At 44.1% G+C, this 22,313-nt stretch overlaps 1 protein-coding gene across 12 annotated transcripts in view; it reads right to left on the reverse strand.

Moving 5' to 3' along the window:
* ppfia2 (PTPRF interacting protein alpha 2) overlaps positions 1 to 22,313 on the reverse strand; it is a 161,414-nt gene that overhangs the window by 89,199 nt on the left and 49,902 nt on the right. Inside the window, exon 1 of one of the 12 annotated variants that reach the window (XM_047575240.1) lies at positions 8,907 to 9,539. The exons of 9 other annotated variants lie outside the window; for them this stretch is intronic. In XM_047575240.1, coding sequence (XP_047431196.1) covers positions 8,907 to 8,987 — 81 coding nt within the window. In that variant the 5' untranslated portion in view covers positions 8,988 to 9,539. Of the gene's footprint in view, positions 1 to 8,906; positions 9,540 to 22,313 lie in introns of those variants that run through there. 2 more of the 12 variants (XM_047575241.1, XM_047575243.1) reach the window with 2 other exon arrangements.

Consider the following 22,313-nt stretch of genomic DNA (forward strand, 5'->3'; position numbering starts at 1 on the left):
TGGCGACCTGTCCAGGGTGGACCCCGCCTCTCAGCCCGATGACAGCTGGGATAGGCACCAGCAACCCCCACGACCCTAGTGAGGATAAGCGGTAGTAGGAGAGGAGATGAGATGAGAAGCAGCCGGAAATACTAAAGCAGAAGCACTCTTTTACCAAACAAACCAATTACTGCGTCGTTGTGGCACTTTGTTACATGTCTTTAGAGGAGCTCGTCAGGGTACAGCATTACAGCCAAGACCAACGCCAGAGAAGGCGGGTTATTAAAAACTGGACCAACTGCGGATCCATACTAGCCTTTAGCGTCTACTTTAGGAAGTTTTGTTGATTCTCCTGTGAAAAACAGATGAGAACACAACAACAAGAACTCCCAGCCATTCACAGACTGCTGCACGCATCCCAAATCATCCTTACCTCTTACCCTATAAGGAGGCTGTTTGAAATATTTTTGGAAGTGAAAGAACTAGCGTCGTTAGCGCTGCTGCCTTATAGCAGGAAGGCTCTGGGTTCCAATCCATCGGCCGACTGCTGGGACAGCTGGGACAGGCTCCAGACACTCCGCAAACCCTCCAGAGGACGAGCGGTTACAGAAAATGAATGAATGTACGAATGAAGCACTGGTGCGTCCCCCCTTTCCCCTCATTACAGACTTCTCGCTTGCAGCAAACATCTCCGCTTTCCTCCGACCTTCAAATAGGTCCCTAATTGTGGCCCATTTACAGCTGGGAAGTGGGGCTGGAGAAAAAAAAAAGTGACAAGCTGTGACAAATACGCCGACGATGTGACAAGGATGTGCATTAAAGAACAGTCGGATGATGTCCAGAGAAGGAAGAGTGCTGTTCTGCTCTATGGTGCCAATGAAGTACATGCTGGATATCAGGTCACTTGGCAGCTGAGCATTGAATCTTGGGGGAAATGACACAACGTCAATGGCTGACCAAGCCTCTAGTGAGGTGATCAGCGCTGGAGCGGGGATGGGTTTATTGCCGACCGTGATTCACTACTCACGGTGAGTCCATCTCCAATGGTTCCACCTCGTGATGATTTTTATCCCTCGGTCAGTCGTTTTTTTTTGTTTTTTTTTTTTACCAAAAAGCAGATTCCTCTCGCTTTGATTTTACTCATGAAAGAAGAACAAAAAACGCTTTGTATTCTGTCAAGCCTCACTCTGACATCCTCTACCTTTCCTTTCAACTTCACATTGCTGCAATCATGAGATCAGAACGCAGCGGTGAGCCATGCAAAGGTTGCACCATAATTGCATCAATGACGGGAGTTCGTTGCCAGAGTGGAGGCGACTGAGGCGAACGGCTCGGCCTGAGCGCGCCCCCCCTACTTGACTTTGGAATCTCCGTGGGATCCGTGCGGTGCGAGAGCGCACGTGGTCGGTCACATGTCATATACTGGTCAGCGTGCGCTGTGAAGGTGACGATATCACAGGGAAGTTATAAGAGGAATAAATCTCACTTTAAATGATGCAGGATACCATATCTACAGTGCGTTTAGGTTTCTGACATTATCACCATGCAATCGAGTCAATGTCCAATGATTAAGGCCATGATGGAGGACTTTAAATCGTCCCTACCCGGACTGTGACCCTCAAAATACAAATTATTACAAAGGATCATCTTGGAGTTTTTGAACAACGATTAAACAAAATCCAAAAATCCTACTTAAAGTGTATTTATAGGCCCTGAATACTCTGGGTTCTGGGCCTGGTTCTGGTCTAGGTGTGTGCTAAATGTCTAAGTAACATCCACAGGGATTAATGCCAGGTCCAGACGTTTCCCAGCAGAACACTGAACTGTCACAAGATGGTCAGTGGTCATAATGTTACGCCTGATCGGTGTACGTGAGATCAACCTGTAAGTACTGGACAGTTGATTCAAAATTAATCATAAGATGCTCTTTTTATCCCATTACATGTTAATGTATTCTATACTGCAGCTTTTAATGTGAATATGGTAGTATGTTACACTCCTGGACTCCTTTTTTCTGCTACATCACCATGTAACGTCTTTCTATAAGAATCACATATTTTGGAGCAGGCACTAAACCTTTGCAAAGCACAGCAAGAGTGTGCAAAGTGTTTTTTAAATATTAAAAGCAGGTTAATCTATTCCAGGGTGTCGCCAAAATATTAGAATGTACCTTTAAATTAGCATAATCAGGCCACTTTGAGATAACATCCGCGCCACGCTAAGTAGTGCGGTCACCAAACTCGATAAACCAGATGGCTAATTTTAGGCTTCGAAATTAAAAACTGTTCTCTTGTCCTGGATGTACTTGTACGTTGGCCTGTAATCCCGAGCAGATAAATTCCCTCCCACGTAGTTTGTTGTGTGGATGCAAACGGCCGCCGTATCCAGAGCTGGGAAGCTTTACGCGCTCGCTCACAAACGGCCCGTCTTAAATTTCCTTCTTCCTGTCCCTTGTTCACGCAAACACAAACACGCGACGGGACACCCCCCCCCCCCCTCCTCGGTATATATATGAGGGAGGGGGCCTCTTGCTTTCGAAAGCTCGCTCATCCTTTTAATCGGTGCGGAATCCATCAAAGTGGGTCAAACTCCCTTCCCCATCTGCCTCGTCCAGATTTTAAATGCACGAGGGCTGATTAAAAAAAAAAAAAAAAAAAAAAGACCAAGAAAATAGGGCAAATGCCGGACGACACACAAACACACAAATACATACGCGGGCACACAAGTGTACGCGAATCACTGGGGAAAGCAGCAGCAGCAGCAGCAGGAGACCGTTTGTTTGTTTGAGCGTTCGTAAGGTTGAGGATGTCGGGGGCATTTGTAAGCAATTACCACGTGTGTCGCCGCGACAAATAAAAGGTCAAGCACCTCGACTCCAATCTGGCGGCTGCGCATCAATTTCTCTTCGTGCTAATTTGCATGCGGGCTGTCCCCGGTCACATGACACGAGAGAGGGCGGGGCCTGGGAGCTGGGTGAGACAGCTGATGGGAGGGGAAGGGAGGGGAGGGGGGTAAGCTTGCTCTCACAGCTGGGTGTTATTACTGTGTGTGTGAACACGTATCTGTGTTGAGTGGCAGCTTTTCCGTCTTTCTGTCCAGCTCACACACTAGTGCGAGTTTTCCCTCCTTTTTTTTTTGGTCAGTTTCTTTGTACACGTTGCCGTGGATACGTCCCCCGTTCAAACCTGAACAGAAACCGTCCCGCCGTGGATCAACCTGCAGCACCGTGACTTGAGTCATGTGACGAGCACTCAGATACGGCACATGTGCACAGATCATCGAGGGTGGGGGGCGGAGGTGGGAGGCGGGGCCCTGCGTTTAGCCCGTCATCGCGAACACAAATGGGGATTTTGAAGATTAAGCGCTGGCATGCAGCAGATAGAGAGAGAGGACGCCGTTTAGAGAAAGATGATAGGAAACGCATTAAAATGTCTCCAGGGACGCGGCTCTTCCAGTAGTTATTTAACTTCATGTCATCGTACGCGGCCGCAAATGACAATTACCTTCCTCCGAGATTATGTGCTGATTGATTGCTTGGTTATTCGGCTCAGTTCAGTGTTTTTGAATATAATGGACCCAAACACTAAGATCATACACCGATCAGCCACAACGTTAAAACATTTAAACCAATGTTCTGCTGTTACTTTGACATGTACCACCCACTTAGACCACACCGGACACCCCCACCCCAAAGCAGTGACACTCCCTGATGGTTCCAACAGTTTAGGAACAACTCAAAACAAAACATGAAGAACAGCACAAGGTGCTGACCCGGCCTCCAAATTCACTAGATCCCAAACTGATCTAAGTATCTGTGGGAGGCCACTTCCTTAAACCTACAGGACTCAAATCCCCTCCCACCCCCTCCGCCCTCAGAAGCCCCATGTCCATCCAGTCACAACTGTTTTGAAGGTACAATGAAGACCTACACGATATATGGTCATAATGTTATGGCTGATCTCTGTGCACTGATTTCAGAAGCTGGAACCAGTTATTTTTTTTCCCCAAAATTATTTAGTTTCTAAAATGAGTCATTTTCACATATAAGTTGCGGAAATTAAAACATTTCAGGCCTTTTTCATACCAGAAATAACTCAATAACTATACAATAACTATACATGCATGCAAGGTCATGGACAAACACTTATTATTAACCGACAACAGTGAGAAGATTCGTAAACCGCATCCGCTGGGACGCTGACGGAGGATGAGCCAAGAAAAAGTGGTGTTTACTTGTCATCCTTGCTGCTGCCTGGTGTCACCCGGTGAATCACTCCGTCTCCGAGACCTTCCTTCGCTCCCTGTGCCCGACTGAACTCGTGAGTTCGCTCGGGTGTGAAGGTGCGAGAGTGCGCGCGCGCGATCGTTAGCGCTGATTTATACGCGAGAAGCTGAATAAGAGGCGCCGCGCCATCCCGCACTCGGCTTAGGTCCTATCCAGGCGTCTGCGGTGCGGACGCCTCTTCCTAAATGAGAAGTAGCTCTTTTTAATCAGTTCGCAGCCCGTCTCGTTTGTCTTTTCTGTTCAGTCCTGAGAGCAAACCGCCGGCGGGAAAGGAGGCGCAGCTTTTCGGCGGTTTGATTAAGAGGGTTTGGCCCGGCCCGCGGCTGTGCTTACAAAACAAAGCGCCAAAGACAGATGCTCACGGACGAACCCGACCCCAAACAGCAGCTCTTTAGCCAAATTCCCCCCCCCTGTGTCTGCGCTGCCGCAAAGCTCCCAAATGCCAATTCGCCGGAGAAGAGAGGGGATTAACTTTAAAGGAGAGCAGTGACAACGAGCTCATTTCCGTCGTCTCCTCTTGGAAGCCACGAGGGCAGCAGTGCACGACAAAATGCAAAGGGGGGTGAGTAAAATGCATCTGAAATCTGTGTGAAAGCTGACCGGCAACTTTAGTACGACTTTTCCCGAGTTCTGATTAGATTCATTAGTCAGTGTTGCCTCCTTGTTATTTAATTTCTTTCAATTAACTCTTCAGTGCGAGTCTCTCTCTGTAATAATACCTTCTGTTGCTAGAGGTGACCCCTGGGTCATATGGAAGACAATGCATTTCATACAGATACAAAGACAGAGAGATGATTTTAGGGTAAAGACAATGAAGATGAAGAGAGTAATTACATGCAGCCCTAATTTGGAAATCAAGGACAAACACTGGGCAATAATTATGTATCACTTTTCAGGTGGCTCAAGCCTGACGAACAGGCTGAAGAGGAACTATGAGCCAGGAACAAATAGATGTGAATACAAAAACACGCGCATGCCGATGGTGAACGCTCCCTGCTTCAACAATGTCTAGCTGAGGTATCCAACACGTCTCTTGACCTTTATGAGCCAGAACAAGAGCCGCAGTCTTGCTCCAAACATAAGAGCTCGTTCCACATCACAGGGACCGAGAGCAGCTGCGAACCCGGCTAATGTGGCCCAGCCCGTTCAGAGCGCTGCCAGCCAGCCTCGCCCCCCCCCCCCGTGGGACGGATTCCACTGAATGTCACTCCGACGCCAGCAAATCCGGACGCAGAGGTCGCAGACAGAGGTTCCGGCCTCACTCCTCCTCCCCGTCTCGGTGCAGCAACAGTGTGGAAGATGAGATGTTGGTTATTTACGCATGTGTACGGCAAACCGACATCGCAGAAGTACCGGCGAGGGATGACACGTCGCCTGTGTCTGGGGCAAAGAGTTGCACTTGAACGCACCACAAAGACTAATGGCAAAGGTCAGCTTGCATATATGTTCTGCAGAAGCATAAAAGAATATAACCCTTCTTACTTAGCTATAGTATAGTATGACTATATTCATCTTATAACAGGGGGAAACCAGATAAGTCACTGTTAGCTGTGTGTGGCTAGGGTTAGCGCTTGGTTCTAGGGTTAGGGCTTGGTACTAGGGTTAGGGCTTAGTTCTAGGGTTAGCGCTTGGTTCTAGGGTTAGGGCTTGGTACTAGGGTTAGGGCTTAGTTCTAGGGTTAGGGCTTGGTTCTAGGGTTAGGGTTAGGTCAGTTCCTGTTTACTTGTCTGCCAATGCCACCAACGTGACAGGTCTCTCTCAGCAACATACACTGCCAGTTTATTATATATTGCTAAAAAAATGCCCGGGCAGGAGTCAGGCTACAAGACATAAAACAAAAACTAGAAGCTCATTGACTGGTGTCTTTGTCCTAGGGATGCCATAACAAATACCACTGAATGGCTCGCAATGATACTTTATACTGCACTGATGCCACATGGGGAAATTATTTTTCGTCATTTTACCCACCCATCCATTCACACGGGAGCATGTACACTCAAACTACCGAATGTACCGAGGTGCAGACTGGGTTTAGGTGGCCTAGCTATTTTACCAGGAACTCACCTTAACTTTTCACATCACAATCGAAATTTATGACTGAATATAAAGTTTCTGCAACTGCTGTATGGATGGCTGACGTTCAGGTTCCCCTGTGAGCGGGACCAGTTTATGACCAAATTCCTGCAAAACTAATGGAGATCCTTCCAGAATCTAGTGCACTACACGTTGAGTGCCATAGCTAACGTTAGCATGCTAACACTCACAAAGTATGATTATATATATACAGAATAGAGCAGTGCAAGTGCTACATATTAGCTCATAAACACTAGCACAGGGGTCATGTTAGCACGTGTTAAGCTGCGAACAAACTACACAACTCTCACAGTCTTAAGATTTTTGAAAAGACGAAGAGTCTAGCAAACTAGCTTCAGCAGATTTCTGAATGACGACTGAAAGACTTGGGATCACACACTTAACTGCTGCACCTAATGAGGGAAAACATGCTACATGACTTCTCAAAGCAACTAGAGTCAACTGAGCACATTCAACTCTTGCGAGGGCACCAATCGGTTCAACATCGTTGTTTTGCGTCATCTTCTGACGCTAGTTCCCGTGTCCCACCTTCTCTTTTTCACTGGCAACATGTATTTGGAGTTGGGTCGGTAAACAGTTCACAGCACCCGACTGTGTCTCCAGATTCCACTCAGAAATTCAAACATGGTTGATTGAATGTGAGTGAGGACCAGGTTTTTTGAACAGATTTTTGTGCCAGCTAGTGCAGCCTGGTGCAGACTTTACCCAAGTGGGAATTATGCGTTCTTGTGTTTTTTATTTATTTTTTTTCAGTGTACTTCGAACTCTAACTCCTCTGTCATATCACAGCCACCAGGTTAACCACACAGCTAAAGCGTTACCTCCTTCTCGTCATGTCTTTGGCTCATTTTAATGTACCACCACCAAAGCCTCTCGGTGTCATTAAAGAAATATGAGTTGCGAGTTGAAGCTAGAGACAGAAGCTGTGGACTCAGCTGTGCGGCAGACTAGCGAGCTCCCAAACTGAGCAAACTCTACATGTTTACCGAGGCTGGTAGTGAATACTAAAGGAACAGAAGAACTTCATCACCCCAACGGAGCGGCTGAGGCTTCAGCCGCCACCCTACTTTGAAATTTAATGTCATTTGCCTAATATAGAGGGAGCCAAACGGCGACTCTTTCCCTACAATTCATCTTTAAGGGGATTCCCTGGGACTGTAATCTGTGAGCCTTTTGGTTGCCTGATGTCGGAGGAGCTTCTCCCAACAGGAACGAGCCCTCGGGGACGCTTTTCTTCACTAATGGTTTGACATGAAAAGGCAAAGCCGAGGTTATGACGGCCCAGACACACACACACACAATCTTCAAATGTTAAAGTGGCTCAGCGGTTAGAGGGCAGAGGAGGAGGAAACCGGATGAAACGGTTTAAGAGGTAATGATACCGTGTCTTGTTGAGCTCCTGCTGCCCCGAGCCTTTCCTCCTTCGCTTGCCACGAAAACAAAAACTCAACAAATTATCATCGCACAGGCAAAACAAATACGAAGGAAAAAAAAAAAAAGCTTGCAAGTGTGGAGGAGCCCAGATTCTGATGAGGCAGGTGTATTTCTACATAAACATCTCATTTAAAAAACGGTCTTCCATCAGCACTTCAGCTCACTTTAAACTGCAACCCGCACACCGCTTTCTACTCATGAAAGCGCACCGAATGCACCTGGGTGCGAATAAATAAATAAATAAACATAAAAAATCAACCATCATCACCTTTTACACCGCAAAGGCGAGCAGCAGGCTTCGGAAGACTGCTGTGCTAAAAAAAAAAAAAAAACATCTCACTCACTCGAAACGTTTCCTTCCCTTCTTCCTTCCACCCACAGTAAAACACAAAGCGCGGGCTTGGTTACAATAGTAACACACGCCCGATCAATATCCCCTGACACTGCTGCATTGCCATGCACGCACGGGTTCCTGGCCAAGGGGTTGAATTGTGCACAGGCAGCGTACAGTAATCAATGTAGGGCAGCCTGCACGTATGTCCTTGTTTCTCTTTAGAAACAGGAGGCGAGGATCACAGCACAATTCACCCTAGTTTACATATATATATTTATATATATAACACTGGGGTGAGATACAGTGGGTTAATCATGAATGATTAAATATCATTATACAGTAGCAGGGGGATGAACTTGAATTCTCTTCCTCTCAGATGTTTTATTAAGCACGTAGCAGTGTGGAACTGACATTATTTTACATTATTCTTTCTTTTAAGCTCCTAACAGCGGGATTATATTTAAAGAAACATCAGTGCATTTTATTTCTTTACGGCTGTGTTGACTCTGGATCCACTTGAGCATTCACTTTCCACTATCAAAGAATATTTCTCTGCGTGTCGAACTAAAATGCAAAGCACTTTGGAGCGCAAAGGAAATTCAGTTCAAAATACGATGGGGAAGAGTCTGCAGAGCGCAGGTAGAAAACATCCAACTCGCACTGCTCTGCAGAGATCCTACAACAACATGCCACAATTAAAACAACAACAAAACGTACTAAAAGCACATAAACGGCACGGGAATAAGAGGCAGATGACATTTCAGAGATGACTTCACTTGCCTGGAACGTGTAAAATCTCGTCCCGTTCGGTGGATGCACCTTCGGGGAGTTGGTCCCCGTACTCATGTCGGAGAAAATCATAATCCCTTTAATGGGCAGACAATCCAGAACTGATCCGGTGTTGTTGTTGTTGTCGTTTTTTTTTTTTTTTCTTGCTTCACCGAGACTCTAAAACGATCCGAGGACTCGGATCCAGCTCCTGCCCGGACTCTGCGCTCCCGGCATCAGAGAGGAGGGGGAGAGGGAGCGCTCTGTGTGATGCGCAACGCTCCGAGAGGAAAGAAAATCCGCAATAATAATAATGATAATACAGACAAAAAATAATAAAAATAGAAAAAAAAGTGAAAACAACTCTCCGGTTCCCCTTCGCACGCCTTTGACTCGCATGCAGACGAGCGCCCTACGCGCGTCCCGAACGACCTGAATGCAGGGGTAAACCCAGCGGCCCCATGGTCTCGCTACGCCCGCTGCAAGCAGCTCTGCCGGCGGCTCGGAGGGCTCAGTCTGTGCGCGGATTATCGCCCCCCTCCTCCCCCGGCTTCGCCAATAATCAGACAGAGCATCACGGCGCGGCTCAGCCAACAAACATACTGGGCGCCTGGACTGGCAGCTCGCTCGCTCCGTTCGCGCACTGTAAAAATGTCGGTTGTAGGGATTAGAGATGAGTGTTCCCTCAAACAAAAATAAAACGCCAATAGGTGACACCGGGTAAAGTGCGATTTTCTCCCCCAAAAAAATAAAAATCTAAAACACGTAGCCTACACCGATCAGCCATAACATTATGACCACCTTCAAAAAAAGCGCAGGGCGGCTCAGAAAATCCTGCACAGACCAGCGATAATTCACAGATTGTCACTGGTGAAAAGGCCACAAGAGATAAAATACAAGACGTCTCAGTTTTAAGGATGGTATAAAACAATAAATATAGTGTTTGGCAACAGCGTGTTACCAGTGGTGGGCCTCTGGGTCCTATGGATCGAGGGGAGGGGGCTCTGTGGGATCATCCCACAGATATTTGATCAGTTTGGGAACTTGTGAATTTGGAGGCCAGGTCAACACCTTGTGTTGTTCTTTATATTTTTGTTGCAGTCTTTTTTTTCCACACATGTTTAAACTGTTTTTGTGTGTCTGTGTCAGGCTGGTCTGGTCTGGTCCAGGTGGGTGCTACACGTCTAAATAGTCCACGCGAATGAACGCCAGGCTCATAAGTTTCCCCGACAAACAATGAATGGTCACAAGATACAAGATGGTCAATGTCATTTACTTCTCCTGTCGGGGGTCATAATGTTGTGGCTGATCAGTGTATTTCACTTTGGATTAAAAAAAAAAAGAAACAAATGACAAAACAAGTCAACACTAAATTACTTGTGTTTGTTGTCAACTGTGTGCATTTTTACAGTGCACGTCCATATAGATTGGAGGAGGAGACTGACACTTAAATCACCTAAACGTGGTCATTTTCTCTGTGGGACAATATAAGAAGACATCACTGTCTACAGCTGTGATAGATGCCTTCCTGGTACACGGAGGAAGGAAGATGGTTTGATTCTGGATTTTTATGTGAATAGAATTTTGTTTTCATTCTTTCTAAGAACTGTAAATTGACAACCTGTGTCTTGTTGATCGGTCTTGTTTGGTACACTTGCCAGTCAACCGACACAATCTCTTTGAAGAATCCCAGTGATACGAGCTCAACAAGGCGCACCGTTGTTATTACTTTTTGCATTTTTTTATTTTTTTTTTTGTGTAATCCTCGCTCGCACATGCACCTGAAAATGGAGACTGTCAAGCCTCCTTCCCACCGGCGCATCTCCGGCCGACATCCATTATCGACTTGTCTCGGAAACATTTCCACCCTTTCACCGGCTCGTGCGTCGGAAACATTTCTACAAAACTGCAATGTTTCCATGCAGCAGGGCTGTATTGATTTCTTCCTCATTTTCGTTTTCCTTTTTTTAACGACGCACTTTAAGATTTCTGAGGAAAACAGCTGCTTCAACCAGTTTTAGATGAGCTCTTTTATTTTTATATTTGAGGAGAACAGTACATTCGCTTCAACAAACTCAATTAAGAGTCACCAGCCTCCATGTTTTTGTCCTCAAGTACCATTTTAATAGGTAATAATCCATATTTTCCTAAAGGGTTTAATCCAATTCTCTACAAAGACTCATCTTGGACTGTGATAAGTACATCAAAAAGCAATACTCTCCGTTATTTAGCTATAAAATCAAGTTTAGTGACTCCAGGGAAAAGTGCAAGCAGTTCATGCTCCGACCTGACTCCGCGTTGGACACAGCTCAGCGATCTGATTAAGCCGACTGGGCTGAACTCACTGCCAGTCCCACAGTCTTCTGCTGGCTTCGGCTCCGGGAGACTTCAAAGCGTGCGCTCCTGACACTGCACGTTAACAGCCTTTCCAGCTGTGCAGCAGCGGATCTCATTAACCAGGCATGAGTGGAGGTTACGCCCCCACGACCTGCGAATGTGAACCAAAAATAACCGCTTCTCAGACTCTCCTCCGACACTTTTTTTTTTTTTTTTTAAATCCAGAACGTATTGGTCTGACCTTAAACGTGAGATAACAAGGTAACGGAGCCGTGTTAAAAATCTGACACTCAAGAGGAGCTGCGTGCTGGGAAGTGGAAAGCTCCCCCCAGGACGACGGTGCCTGGCGAGCGCCGTCGGAGAGCCTCCAGATGGGTCTAAAACCGAGGCGCCCGGTTGGCGAGAGGAGGCAGATCTAGGTCTCGTCAGCAGGGCGTGCTCAGCCTTGCTCCTCACAAACCTCTCAAACCTCACAAACATAGAGATGCCAGTTTTAGTTTGACAATTAACACCAATTCCTCATGCAGGTGTTTTTCAGGCTAAGGACCCCCTGAAACTGATGGGGAGATTAAGTAGGGACCCCCTACCTACTACTATATGTGTTCTATACTTAAATCGGCCTAGTGCTTATAACATACATTATCATTCTGCATTCAATATTAAGCTATTCAGAGAATACACATGCTAACACACTAAATATTACCTATATGTACCATGCACTCTTAGCTTCTCTTCTGCTAATGTTGCTAATATCCACAGGTTCTTCCAAATCTGGGGAACCTGACAAAGTCAGTGCGTAATATGCAGCCTTGTGATTGGCTGAGCAGCAATAGGGGCGGGGCCTACTGTGCACAGGAGGCTTAGATTGACAGCTCTAAGCTAGTGCAGCGCTTTTCTGACTCCATTTGTCCCTTCACTAAAATATGTTGGATTCACGTTAATGTGTATTTAAAGATATTTAAATAAGTGAAGGGATTTTTTTTTTTTAAATATGAAAAAAGGACAATCAACCAAAGATTTTGTGACCCCCGTGCAGTACCTCCACGGACTCCCTAGGGGTTGCAGACCCCCTATTAAAGACCTATGTCCTAATGCATAAAAATTGCTCGTTATAGAGCATAGTTATGGAGTGGTTTTGCTTTGTTTAGTAGATCCATCACATCCGTAGCGCTCCCTTGGCCTGGATACGAAAGAATTTCCAGTGGGTCCCATTATTTACACTTTCTTTCTTCTGCTTCCTCTAAAACAAACCACGGGGAGGCATTTTAGTGCTATAACACCTGGCATTTTAATCACCGGATGAGGCAATACCCCAGTCAATTAGCAGCCATTTAAAATGTCATACTACAGCGATACTTGACAGTTTAACTCCACTGATGCACACAGACTTCATGTTCACCTGCAAATTTCCTGCAACGGCGCGTTTACCGTACTAGTTCATGCTAAAAGCTCATTTGCTCCTCTAGTCTCTGGGTAGGGGTCATCAATGTGTGTGTGTGTGTGTGTGTGTGTGTGTGTGCAATTAAAGGAGAGCCAGCTGTGGCGAATGAAATCATAAAATGTAATTACAACTATATTTAAAAAAAAAAAAAAAAGAAAAGAAAATGTTTCCAGGCTAAATTATAAATGTTTGAGAGTTCTGCACTGAGGGGGGAAGACATTTCGGAGCTTTTTAAGAGGCTGTGGTGCAAGATAACACACAATAAAGGGACATTAACCGTGCACAGAGGGATTGGAGACTGAATCACACGCCGATCAGCCACAACATTATGACCAGGAGAACAGGAGAAGTGAATGACATTGATCATCTCGTGACAATTCAATGTTCTTGTGGATGATACTTAGATATAGATATATGACACTCACACACACACAAACGTGCTTTAGGAACAATTCAAAAAAACCACAAAGAACAGCACAAAGTTTTGACCTGGCCTCCAAATTCACTAAACTATCCGTGGGATGATCCACAGAGGCGCCCGTGACAAACCTGTGCATCATCACGGCGGACGTGCGGGACCTTTGCCGTCGGGAGCTTCTAAGCCGCCCTGCGCGTCGGTCACATAAAAGGCCTCGCCCGTGAGCCGCGGCGCACTGGACTCTGACGTCACCGTGCAGATGTGCCGTGGGCATGGCTTAGCGCTCCCAGGCGCTCACTGGACGCAGCCTCTCAATCCTCTCCTCACTCTTTGCCTTTCAGCGATTCCAAACAATGCCCCGCGCAGGGAGGGAGCAATATTTCAGATGAGAGGCTGTTCCTATTACGATTAAATTAATTAAATCTTGTTATCGTAGTACAAATGGAAGAGTTAATCTGTTTTTGTTTTTGTTTTTTTAAATCGAAACGATGTGAAAAATGATACCTCTAATCAAATATTCATCAAAGGGTTTATTCATATGGTTGCACAGACTCATTAAAGCCGCGCACCTGTGTGAGTGCGCGCCGGCTTATAATAACGTGCTTTTCCGCGCAGAGGCCCGTCTTCTCAAATGCACCCGATTTCCATCCAAATCCTGCGGGAAGGAGAAACGCAGCCTCGTCCCATCAATCAAAGAGCTCAAACTAATTGATTTTTGGTTCGAAGGGCCCGTGTCTGAGCAGTCTGCGCTCCTCATCTACGAGGCCAGCGAGAGATATTTCAGATGGCGGAAGAGATAATAAACTGGGCCGTGGGAGGCATCCGCTCCCGATATAACGTGTGTTTAGGTGGATGGGTTGGATGCCGCTTTGAGTGGTCTTGTTAAAGACGCATAAGGAAATCTCCAGCTGTTGAGCGAACACACATAAAACCCTCGACTTACAGCGATAATAGCGCGAGTATGAGACTGCACATTAATATTACCAGCGCTGTGGTAACCCGAGGACATATATATATGTAAATTCTTTATATTTAATTTCTTCTGTATATATGTGTGTGTGTGTGTGCACCTCTAGCACACATCGTGAGCTTGTGACGGCGTTCTGCTGGAAGCCTCTTTGGTCAAACAACCACTTACACTGCAAATAAGCTGCAAACAAGGAGCAGAGCAGAGTGACACTTTGTGCATGTGTAATGAGGGTTCGGCTATTGTGACTTCGTCGTGCGAGACGCTGTAAGGAGACGGAACAAAGGAGGTCGACTTTTTTCGGAAAAATGCTAATCACGCCGCGCTGGCTAAACATTATTGGTCTTTTTCAGAGGCGAACGCAGGAGAAGAAGCTAATTGACAGGTTAAACATAACAGTCGCAATCTATCAAAAGGAGACGGATGAGATGAGGCAGGTGGGAGCTGTGCGAAACAGAAAGTCAAACTGTCAAAAGGAACATGGCAATTTGTTTAAAACATTAGTGTCAAACATCCGGCCCGTGGACCAAGAACGGCCCGTCAGAGGGTCTAATCTGGCTGGAAGTCAGATTCGCAAGAATGATGAATGAAAATAACTGCTGTTCCTAATTTGTCTACTGTTTTTATGATATCTTTCTTAAGAAATGTTTTTAAGAGGAATAATAACGTAACTGATTTCTACTTTAAAAATTCAAAATATCACAAAACGCCGTTACTACAGCTTCAATGGCAAAGCGCCGTCATTTCAAGCTATCACATGCAGCTGTAAATAGAAAAGCTCCAGAGGCAACTCCTCCATCCTTTAACCGCTTGCTGAGGCGCACATTTGATATGCAGCCCGTAAATCTCGCTGGGCTCGCAGGATCGTAGGGGGGACACTCGCGGGAGATGGTGGCACATTAGAATTAGCATACTCTGTTGTCACCGCGTTTGGCACATGGTGTCAAACCCACAGTCTTAACAAGCTGACTAGAGACAGGGCCCTTTAAGGCACTGAAGCAGTGTTGTCATGTACTATAGTTGCCTACTATATTACAGAGCTCCCCGAGGAGCTCAACTACTTATTTATCCTTCCATTCTGGGCAGTGATGTAGTTCTCAAGTGCAAGTCACATTATGCTGAGTCTTCATACTTTATATTGTCAAACAGGATGTAGGAGGTCTAATTTAACTGAACAGAAAATTTTCAAATGGTTTGATTCATATCACATTAGTGGAACGTGTACACACCCTTACTTCTTTCTGTACTTCCTTCTTTACTTCCTCCCCTTCTGGGTTTACGTCCTTGTTTCCTTCCTCGTTTCCTTCTGGGTTTACATCCTTGTTTACATTACGTCCTGGTTTACTTTCTGGTTTACGTTCTTACTTCTGGGTTCACTTCCTGGTTTGCTTCCTTGTTTTCTTACGGATTTACTTCCAGGTTTACTTCCTGATTTACTTCCGGGTTTATTTCCTGGTTTACTTCCGACTTTACTCCCTTAATTCCGGGTTTACTTCCTTACTACCTTGTATATTTCCATGTTTAATTCCGGGTTTACTTCCCTACTTCCGGGTAAACTTCCTTGTTTACATCCATGTTTACTTAATTAGTTTGTTGTTTACTTCCTTACTTCCTTGTGTACTTCCTCCTTTACCTCCTCTTTTACTTCCTTCCTTCTTTACTTCCACCTATACTTCCTCCCTTCCTTCTTTACTTCCTCCCTCAAGATTTTTCGCTGTCGCTTTTCCTCTCGGTCAAAAAAAAAAAACAAATAAATCAACAGACGACACACACACACTGCACAAACCCAACAAAATCAACACAAGCACAAGACAAAGCCTTGTGTAAATAATCAAAGTGCTACTGAGTCACAGAGTCACGAGCCACAATTAGGAGCCAAGGTACATAAATATAAAGGGTGAAACCTATGATAAAAAGAAAGTACTATTTACAGCACTAGTCTGGTTACTGTGCGTTTCTTTACAGTAACCCTTTGTCTACTGTGATTTTTATAGTAATATTCAAACTACTGTGATTTTTTTCTTATAGACAAGGTCTTACTGTAAAATTTACAGCGCTCTACTGTCAAAATCAAACACAGTGACGTTACCGTGGTTACAACAGTACATAGCTGTAGATTTCACAGCCGCTTGTCACAGTGCAGCTGAAGCAAATGGCAAATTTAGAGCTCATCCTCTGGGCGTGGAGTCAGATTATAGAAGGAGACAAGGATCTACAAGCATCAAGAACAGCTGAGAAATAGGACATTTTAGAAGACAAGTTTGAAAGAAAGCTAGTTGTTACAGTTCTATGCACCTTCCTGTTACAGTAATTATGTTACATCTAATATCTGGGAACATCACTGAGTAAAACTCCCACTAGATCTGCAGGTGTCAGTAAATGTCGTGCGTTCCTCGGTGCATCGTAGATTCCCCAAACAAAGGCTCGAAGCGAAGCAAGAGGCATATTGATCATGTCAGCAGTCGTGTGTGTGTGTGTGTGTGTGTGTGTGTGTGTGTGTGTGTGTGTGTGAGCAGACAGCCGTAATGGACGTTACCCTGGTCCTGTCACTGATGAAACATTGGGGAGCTATTGTCGAGGGTACACTGTGAGTTTTGCGTGTTGATAAGATTTGGTGGGGGAAGGAAATGAGGACGTGTTCGGCAGCAGGTATTTTAAGGTTGAATCTCAAATAACAAAAGCTTTATTTTGTAGGAGTAGCAGCAAAAATATGAAAATAAGTTCTTTACAGACAGTTCAGGGGTTTGTGGATTTCTAAATTTGCATATTCTGAAAAATAAGCATGCCGTGAGATGCTGTTCATGACTAACAGCAAAAACAGGATTTTCTTGTATGATAACTCTAAAATATTAACATTACATTATTAACTTATTAAGTAAAAGCTTCTAGCTGATGGTTGATGTCTGTATAATGAAAGATGCTCATAATACTGTATAAAGCAGAGGCAGCAGTGGCTCCTAAATTCTGCTTTTATATAAGACGTAAAACAAGTTGCCATTTCTTATTGTGTTTTCTTTTTATTTTGTATTATCATCGTTTACTGTCTTTTTTTTTTCTTCTTTTTAGTACAGCCTATTATTTTTTATGAATGAGCTGAGCTACTGTGACCAAGCAACTTCCCCTGTGGATCAATAAAGCCTAAATCTAATAGACTTCAGACTTCATATGCAGAGTACAGCATACGTAGACTTTACACAGACCCTAAAACAGGTACACAAGTACCACAAACTGATGCAAGATTAAATAGGAAGCTCCTACCTAGTATATGTGTTCTATATTAACCTCAGCCTCATGCTATTTATAAATATATATTATTATCATAATTTTGCATTTAATATTAAGCTATTCAAATAATATACAGCTTTTTTTTATTTCAAATATGCAACTGTATGATGGCTATGCAACTGGCATAAACATAAGCATATCTGACATAAATATACATATGCACTGTTAGCTTAGCTTAGCTTCTTTTCTGCCAATATTGCTGTGTGTTACTGGATTTCACATGGGGACGTCATAGACTTTTGGCCAATGACACTTTTGGTCTTGTTATTGGCTCAGCAGTGATAGGGGCGGGGCCTACAGTGTACAGGAAGCTTAGATTGACAGGTCTGGGGTAGTGTGTGCCACTCTCTGTGAAATAGTGCGCTGTAGAGACAGCTCCTGTATCGCTGCTGACTCCAAGGCAGCGTCTTCTGCCTCCATTCATCCCAAAATATGTTCGATTCGTGTTAATGTGTCTTTAAAGAACTTTAAGTTTGTGAGGAAATTTTTTAAAAACTGTATAAAAAGAAAAGGAAGCTGAAGCATGGGATTCAGAGAGAAAAAAAATTCTGCAATTTACAGAATGAAGCATATTTTGTACTGGAAAAACATTTTACAACAACTTTTACTTTGCAAAAGCTTTAATAGAAATAAATGCATTCATGCAAAACCTCAGATTTTTGCAACCTCAGGGACCATGACTTTCCTCTTTTTTTTTTCTTTTTCTTTTTGCAATGCTTCAAAGCTGCTTGCTTGAGACATCCAGTGCCTCAAAGGAAGACGGAGATTTATGAATTTAAGCCAGCAAGGCAGGTTATAACTTATGGCACCGCTCACGGCCTTCTGGGAAATTCCAACTTCTCTTATCAGTCGAGTCGCTTTCAACAAAGCCGTACAGGAACTCGAACACAGCCCTTTGACATTTTTTTGTCAAAAGAACAGAGATTTTGTCTTTTGAGGAGTCGTTTCCGAACACCCCTCCCTTGTTGCTCAGACAAAAGACGCCCTGTGACGAGACGAACAAAACTACTGCAGCTCTCGAGGTCGGAGCGGACTTGAGGTTTCGTCTGCGCGGTTGACTGCACTCTCAACCCCACTTCCTTCATTTCTGATAGTGGATACCAAGGAAGAGGAGCTCTTCACCACATTTCTTGAGTTTCCTCTTAAATGGTTTGATTTGCCATCTCATAAGCAAACAATTAATATTATAAAGATTTGAGCCTGTCTGGCAAACACATTAGCCGAAACAAAATATGGCTGCTGGTCCCATTGAATCTCACACCGTATATTTAGCTCTTCCGACACTACAGCCGGTGACAGTTATTTGTTTACTCGTCCATAAAATAACCACGGCGCAGCGGCTTCCGAGACGCACCAGGAGAGTGCGCCGGGAAAGTAATCAAACTCGGAAGCGGGCATCGCGGCAGCTTTTCAATCATCCCCCGAGCGAAACTAACGCCGCATTAAAAACACGACTTTTCCCCCCAATCGAGCGTGCCGCGGCGCTCAGCAGTTCTAAAGAAAACATGCTGATTCGGGCGTATGAACTGTCAATCACCGGCTATTCGCGTGCACACGCCGACCGGCGACATCCGGACGCCGCCGTGTTATTTTATACGCGGAAATGGAATCTGACAAGAGAAGGAGTCAGAACTTATCTCTGCTCTGCTGCAGAGTGCACGCTCAGAAATCTGCTTATACATCAGTAACTAGTCATATTTTATATGTCGGGGGGGAAGTTAGAATGTCATGTTTTTTTAAAAAAAGTTTGAGGGAAGTTGCAGCAAAACTGTTCAACCGAAATTTGTTGATATCGCTGGATTTAATGGTGTAATGCATGACAATATACAATATATTAAAACCACTGGCGTGAACAACGTTGACCATCTTGTGACAATTCAATGTTCTGCGGGGAAATTTGTGGACTTTTTTTGTGGATGCTGCTTAGACATGCACCAACCACCTAGACCAGAGCAGACCCATAGCAATGACACTCCTTTACAGTTTAGGAACAACTAACAAAAAGAAACCTAACCCTAACCCTAACCCTAAGGACAGCAGAAGATGTTGATCTGGCCTCCAAATTCACTAGATCCCAAACTGATCAAGTACCTGTGAGATGATCCGTAGAGGCCCCTCCCCGCAACCCATAGGACCCAAAGGCCCCCACTAACATCATCCTGTTCCCACCCACAGAAAACCCATGTCCATTCTCTGATGAGTCACAACTGGACAAGGGAGACCTACACAATATTAGGAAGGTGGTCATAATGTTATGCCTGACCCTTGTATACCCACGGTCACTCCTACAGTGAGTGTTAAATACTTGTTAAAGCTTGTTTAAGCACCAAATGTTTCTCGGCGAAACTAATCCTCCTACTTGAAGCAGCTATTTCCAAGTTTCTAGACAATAAAAAAAAGATCCTACATAATAGCTGAGTCACAACGAAATACAGAGCACTGATGTGAAAGCGCCCACATGTCATTCGGCTGTGGCATCTTATTAGAATGCCACAAGGCATTTTTTTTTGTTTTTTTCGCCCGGTAACCAACTTGAATAGTTTGACGTCATCAGTTTCAAGTATTTTAGCTAAATGTGATATGAAAGTTGATGTTTAAAGTCAAAAGGTCTGGCTCGGTCTATAATAGATCTATAATAGAATAAACTACAGCAGGGTTCTTGTTCAGAGTTATGTGGAGCCAGACCTGCAGCTTCAAACATTTCTTCCAAAAAAACATCTTCCGTGATAACTCCTGATTTCAATTTACAACACAATGATGCTTTCAGAGCAAACAGTCAAAATCATTTTTCCTCGAGTTTTGGTAATTGTTTAGGGCTGCACTGCTTTCTAATAAAAATATGGTCAGAAAATATCATAAAGAACGACAGATATACAACAGAAATACTACAAAAGAAAAGATGACTAACCTTAAATTAGTCCAGTTTTGAGCAGTTCTAATTATGAGCTTTTTAGCGCTTATAGGCTTATTGACTTAAACGAATAAACTACAAACTGAACCACTGTTAGTGCACCTATGCTTTCCCTTCTCCAGTAAATTAGCTACCTTTTGTCAAAGCACATCTGTGAAAATAGATTTTATGTTTAGCTGTGCTAATAGCATGGATAGCAGGGACAGAAAAGCCAGTCTTTGTTCAAATGAATATATCTTAATGACTGCAGCCTCCAGATTTTCTCCTGCTGACCTCTCCCTTCAAATAATGACTTTGCATCTTTTGCACTTGCAGGCTGACACGTAAAAATGTGAAGATATATTTGATAAAGTGGCACAAAATTTGATGTTTTTCGCATTAATTATTTACAACCGATACACCAATCGGCCACAACATTATGACCACTGACAGCAGACATAAATCACATTGATCATCTTCTGTTTGGTGATCTCCTTGGAAACCGTTGGACCTCATTCATGCATGTGGATGTTTCCTAGACATGCAGCACCCACTTAGACCAGATCAGGCAACCCCATCCCACACCAGTGACGCTCCTTGATGGCAGCAGGACACAGACACACACACAAAAACGAAGAATTTATCAGACTTTTCTTTCTTACTATCAGGTTAAGAGAAATCGTAGAACCTCAGTTACATTAGTAACCACTGTTTCTCCTTCATACTCCTATGTGAGGTGGCAACTTGCGGTTGCTTCCCATTGTCCTTCTTTAGCTGGACTGTTCCTTCCTGATCTTAAACTCCAGAGTGGAAACACTTTCAAGAGTTTTTTTTTTTTTTTTGTATTGATCGGTTTAAATCTTAATGGCATCTAGAACATTTAGACTTCCTCCTTAAACCAGAGGAAAACAAAAAAATAGCAAAAAAAAAATATATGCATACTTTGTTTTTTTAGTTTATCTGCACTGATACAGACTAGAAAACAAGTTTTAACCCTACTTCAGTAAAATTCAGGCCTTCTAACTGCGAGAAACAACCTACTGTTCCCTCTACACTCCACAGAAACATGAAAATTACCACCATGATAACAGTTCAGCTACGACACTGCTGACAGTATCCAGATTCCCTTATGGACGGGCTGACACGTTAACGGGACTTTGAAGGATTTTGAAAACCGAGTGGAAACAAACAGCACCCTAAGAAACAGCAAAAGCAGCATGATTAATGTTAGATGGAATACGTAGCTCGGCTTGCCTTTGGATTTTTTTTTTTTTTTTATTTTTTTTTATTTTTTAATATAAGCTGATTTTTAAAACAGATAAGATGGAAAAGGCTTTTTCAAAATGACTGCAATCATCAGGCAAACATGCTCCAAAGCCTCAGTAGCAGCACAGCCGAGTGGGCGGTTGTGCCGACTGAGGCGTCCAAAATAAGTTCCTATTCCCAACTTTATTGACAAAATCGCACCGATTCAATAGAGAACCGAGACAGACGCATGTTTTCATCGTGTTCCGTCTACATCAATTCCAGCTCCGCTCCTCTTTTCAAACACTTCAAACTCTGACACATTTCTGTGTCCCTGCAGGAAACTCGTTACCTGGTGTTTACTCCAAACATGTTCAGAAACAATTGGATTTATTCAGTCAGTCGTGGGGGGAAAAAAAACACAATATTTTGCCAATATTTTCCCCTCTCAGTCTCACTGAAAGTTGCTTCTGATCTGATCCGTCTGTTCAGATTGCGGTTGGCTACATGAGGCATTTTTATTTTGTTTACTTATATATTTTTTTTATGTTAGATAATCGAGGAGTGTCATTTCTATGGGTTGGGCGTGTCTAGTCTGGTCTAGGTGCTACATGTCTAAGTAACATCCATACGAATCAATGCCAATTCTCAAAGTTTCCCAGCAGAACATCTAATTGTCACAAGATCTCATTCACTTCTCCTGTCAGGGGTCGTAATGTTGCGGCTGATCGATGCATGAGAAAATCTAACGGGCCACTTGATTGCACTAAATCTTAACTAGTGCCTATCCCTGCCTCGGTCTGATGAGACTCCAATTTGCAGAATGTGGACAAGCC

This window comes from Mugil cephalus, chromosome 22 (assembly GCF_022458985.1).
Source record: "Mugil cephalus isolate CIBA_MC_2020 chromosome 22, CIBA_Mcephalus_1.1, whole genome shotgun sequence".
Taxonomy (NCBI): domain Eukaryota; kingdom Metazoa; phylum Chordata; class Actinopteri; order Mugiliformes; family Mugilidae; genus Mugil; species Mugil cephalus.